Here is a 4,629-nt window from a genome sequence, read left to right as displayed (position 1 = left end):
CAGCTATCATTGTTGTTTGGTTGTTTGGCGGGCCCAGGTTGGATTTGAACCTGCCACCTTAGGTGTATGTGGCTAGCACCTTAACCACTTGAGCCACAGGCACCGAGCCCTTATTATTTTCTTATTTGTCTCTACCTATGAATGATTCACCTTTCAATCAGGGTGTTGCTTTCTAAGGGCCATAAGGGCTTGAACACTGGAGTGACTCAACCTGTGACAGTGGATCACTCATGCACATTGTTTGAATTTGCTTAAGCTCTCACTGTTACAAATAATAAAATGATAGTTGTTGGCTGAGCACCCATAGCTCAGTGGTTAGGGCACCAGCCACATGCACCAGGGCTGGTAGGTTGGAACCTGGCCCAGGCCTGCTAAACAAAAAAATATAGGGCGGCACCTGTGGCTCAGTGAGTAGGGCGCTGGCCCCATATATGAAGGGTGGTGGGTTCAAGCCCAGCCCCAGCAAACTGCAACCAAAAAATAGCTGGGCATTGCTGCGGGCGACTATAGTCCCAGCTACTCAGGAGGCTGAGGCAAGAGAATTGCTTAAGCCTAGAAGTTGGAGTTTGCTGTGAGCTGTGATGCCAAGGCACTCTACTAAGGGCAATAAAGTGAGACTCTGTCTCTACAAAAAAAAAAAAAAATATATATATATATATATATCCTTCACACCCCGCTTTATATATAAAAGTTTGAGGTTGCTGTGAGCTATGATGCCATAGCACTCTATAGAGGGTGACAAAGTGAGACTCTGTCTCAAAAAAAAAAAATAGTTGACTCTTATGACATATAAGACACCAACCCATCTGGTGCTTACTGAGGCACAGGCAACTTGGTCACATCGACTGATGAGTGGCAGGATTCGGCTCCAGGGCCAGGTGTGTTCACTCACCACAGGCTTTAGGGTGTGAAGACCTTGGCATCTGTCTTGTGGGGAGTTCAGGGCAGGGACTTCTAACTTTGTACACTGAAGGGAAGTTTGTTTATGTTCGAAGGTTGTGAGCTTGTGTTTTATTATTTTTCGAAGAATGTCCACCTAACATTAATTTCCCTTCTACCCTAATGAAACCCAGATTTTGCATAGGTCTCCACTCCTCCAGGAAGGGATCCTAGTGCCAGTTTTAGAGTAAATCCCAGTGTCTCTTCCTCACCAACTTTCCCTTGGGATAACTACCCTGCCCCCATTGGACACAGTCTGGTGGGATGTGGGGCCAGTAAGTTCTCACCAAGACCAGCATGGGCCCCAAGCTGGGCCAGGCAGGCTATCTCACCCAGGCATTGAATTCTGAGCAGAGACACAAAAACTAAAGTTGATTAGGCATGAGTTACTACAGGAGGCAGCAGGGTGTAGTAGCCAAATATGCTGGGTTAAATCCCAGCTCCCCCACTTCCTAGCTAGGAGATTCTGAGCAAGTCAATCTCCTGAAGGCTCAGCTTCCCATGTGAAAGGGAATACTAGCAGTCTGCAGAGCAGAGGGCGGTCTGTAACTGCATTGTAAGTGCAGTGTTAGCCCAGAACCCTGCAAGGTAAGCAGCTGACCAGCTTGGATTGATGCCCTGCGGCCCCACTTATTCCCATTCTTTCCCAGGCTGGTCCTGCTTCAGAGTGCCCTGTAGCTAAGGGAAGGCCTCAGCTACCCCTGCCTGATGGAGCCACCCTGCCCATCCCCACACACCCTCTACCTTTGCCCTTCATACCTCTGCCGTGTGATTCCCTCTGGCTGAACCCATGCTGCCCTGTACAGCTGTGTAGGTTGTCTACTGCGTGAGGTATCTTGGATGCAATAGCAAGTTAGGAGCTGAATTTCAGCCCATGTTCCACTCAGCAAGCTGTGAGCTTTTGCTGCATCCCTCTGTCAAATTCATACCTATGAGTGTTGCAGTTGCCCTGGTGAACTGTTCTTCTTTTCTTCTATCTGGAAACTTCTATTCATCCTTGACACCCAGCTTTAATGTCACCTCCTTTAAGAAGCCCGCCTGGACACTTCCATACAGTCCTATCTTGTGCTCCTGTAACTTTTGTACATCCTTTGACACAAGAGCACTTAACTAACCCTCAACAATGATCTCCCCTATTCTGTCCCTGATGGACTGTGGGTTCCCAGGTTTTCTCTAATGCTGTTAAATCAACAAATGACTCTTGGGTGCCTGTAGTTCCAACTACTCCAGGGGCTGAGTCAAGAGAATTGGTTGAGCCCAAGAGTTTGAGGTTGCTGTGAGCTATGACACCACGGCACTCTACCAAGGGTGACAAAGTGAGACCCCATCTCAAACAAAACAAAAACAAAAACAAACAAACAAAAAAACAAATGACTCAACCAGGAACCAGGACAGAGTGGTTTATTCTCACAGCTGAGCAAAGGATGAAGCCCACAGTCCCAGTAACTGCCAAGGCAGGCCCTCCTAGCCCCAGTTCTTTCTTCTTGTTAGGGCAGTTGCAAGCCAGATCAGGAGCCAGGGTGACAGCCAGAATACAGCCCTCCAACCATGGGAGCCAGCTGGCCACCGAGCAGCAGTGGGCAGCCTTAGCAGCAGCAGGTTACAGGTTGTAGGAGGGGAGGGGAGTGTTAGTCCAGCTGGCTCCCATCCCCCCATGGATAGTGTCTGGTGAGAGCAGGGGTGGGGACCTGGATGGCTAGGGGGCAGCATCGAGAGTAGCTCAGTCAGCTGTGAATACGCGGCTGGAAATGTCATCGAGGAGCCAATCGATGCCAAGCAGCAGGTTCTCCCCGGTCACAGCACTGCAACCCTGGATGCACCAGTGGTGGCTACGGATGGAGTCCAGTTCCAGGGCCTGGGAGGACAGAAGGTGCTGGTGGTGGCTAGTGACCACAGACACTGCCTGCCCTCAGCTCCTTCCTTTTCCTGGAACCTCCCTTGAGGCCCTGCTCAAGGGTCACTCCATCTAAGAAGCCTCCCCTGACCCCTGGCAAGGGTTTTTCAGCCCCCCAGGACACCTGGGCTCTCTGAACAATGTCTCCCCAGTACCACCCCTTAGTAATATAATAGAAATAAGGGCTCCTGAGCATCTACCAGGATCCAGGCATTGAACTAGGAACCTACATGACCTCTTATCTATTCCTCCCAAGGTCTCATGAGCCAGGGATTGTGTTGGCCATTTTATCAAGGAGGAAACGAAAGCTCAGAAAGGCAAAGCAACCTACCTGAGGTCACATAGCTAATAAATGACAGAATCAAGATTCTAACCCTGTTCTTTCTTGCTACGGTGCTTGAGCACTAGAATAACATTTAAGATACAGGTCTGGGTTTAGACAGCTTTCTTGTCTACTTACTGGCTGTGTGACCTTGGGTAGTTACATAACCCCTCTGAGCCTGCTTTGCCATCTGTAAAATGATAATAATTGTTCTTACTTTATGAGGTTGTGGTGAGAATGAAATGAGTTCATACACCAACACTATGTGCTAGCTATTGTTACCCTATGGAATAACTTATCTGCAGGTCTGCTTTCCCCCAGACTGTAGGCCACCACTACACCTTATTAACCATTGAATTTCCAGGCTCCGCACAGGTCCTGCCACACAGCAGGGGTTAATAAATACTGAAATAAATTAATAAATAAATGGGTGCCCCTTTTCCTCAATAAGCCTACCCTAGGGCCTGGACTCACCTCTCGGATGGCATTAGAGGACAATGCTCCAGGCAGGTCCTGCTTGTTGGCAAAGATGAGAAGGGTTGCTCCAGCCAAGCGCTAAGGGGGAGAAGATACAGGGGTAGGAGGGGGCTCAGAGGACCACCTGACCCCTCCTGTAATGGCCCAGAACACCCAGGGTCAAAGATCACTCTGGAAGATCAGGGCAAGGCCTGGTGGTGTTAGGAGAGGCCCTGGTGGGTAAGGCAGTATAGACACAGCCATGGAGGCCAGCCCCCAGGGGGCTGAAGGATCTTGGGCTGGGCTGAACTCTCTCCCCCATGTCTCAGTTTCCTTTTCCATAAACAAGGAGAGAATATTGAATAAGATGATCCTTGAACCCCTTGTGGCTCTAAACCTCTCTGATCTGATGACATGACATGCACAGAGAATGTGAGCATCCTAGGGGCCCATGAGGGTCTACTGGAAATGATCTTTTGCTTTTCCAAGTTCACATAGCCCTTTAACCTTTCCACTCAATAGATCTCACTCTCTGCTTCTGAGTCTAGCTGTTGCCATAGACATGTTTGTGGCTGGGAGTCTCTCCATCTAGGTAGGTGGATCAGACCCGCGGGGCCTCAATCTCCCAAATGTCAGCACTTGACAGCCATGATCTCATTCAACCTGCTTGACACCCCAAGGAAGGGTTACTGTTTGTTATAGCTGGTGACCACAAGTACCTGTGTGCTGAGGACAGTCCCATTTATACCTAATGTCCCTACATGATTACTGACAACTCCCTCTTTCATTCTCAAAAGTGTCCTGGCTTTCAATTAAATGAAAGGCAGTGGCCAGGCACAGTGGCTCCTGTGATCAGGAATTCAAGACCAGCTTGGGCAATACAGTGAGACCCCAATTCTACTAAAAACAGAAAAATTTGGGCGGCGCCTGTGGCTCAAAGGAGGGCACCGGCTCCATATACTGGAGGTGGCGGGTTCAAACCCAGCCCTGGCCAAAAACTGCAAAAAAAAGCTCAGTG

General features: G+C 49.2%; 1 protein-coding gene across 1 annotated transcript in view; it reads right to left on the bottom strand.

The window, feature by feature from the left end:
- Positions 1 to 2,314: 2,314 nt before the first annotated feature.
- Positions 2,315 to 4,629, bottom strand: part of ARL2 (ADP ribosylation factor like GTPase 2) — an 8,610-nt gene continuing 6,295 nt past the window's right edge. The window contains exons 4-5 of the mRNA XM_003798630.2: positions 3,630 to 3,710; positions 2,315 to 2,794 (exon numbers count right to left, since the gene is read on the bottom strand). Coding sequence (XP_003798678.1) covers positions 2,660 to 2,794; positions 3,630 to 3,710 — 216 coding nt within the window. The 3' untranslated portion in view covers positions 2,315 to 2,659. The remainder of the gene's footprint in view (positions 2,795 to 3,629; positions 3,711 to 4,629) is intronic.

The sequence above is a fragment of the Otolemur garnettii genome, unplaced genomic scaffold (genome assembly GCF_000181295.1).
Source record: "Otolemur garnettii isolate 467f Iridium unplaced genomic scaffold, OtoGar3 scaffold00140, whole genome shotgun sequence".
In the NCBI taxonomy this organism is placed as follows: domain Eukaryota; kingdom Metazoa; phylum Chordata; class Mammalia; order Primates; family Galagidae; genus Otolemur; species Otolemur garnettii.
The sequence above is the reverse complement of the archived record's forward strand: the minus strand, read 5'-3'. Positions and strand labels throughout refer to the sequence as shown.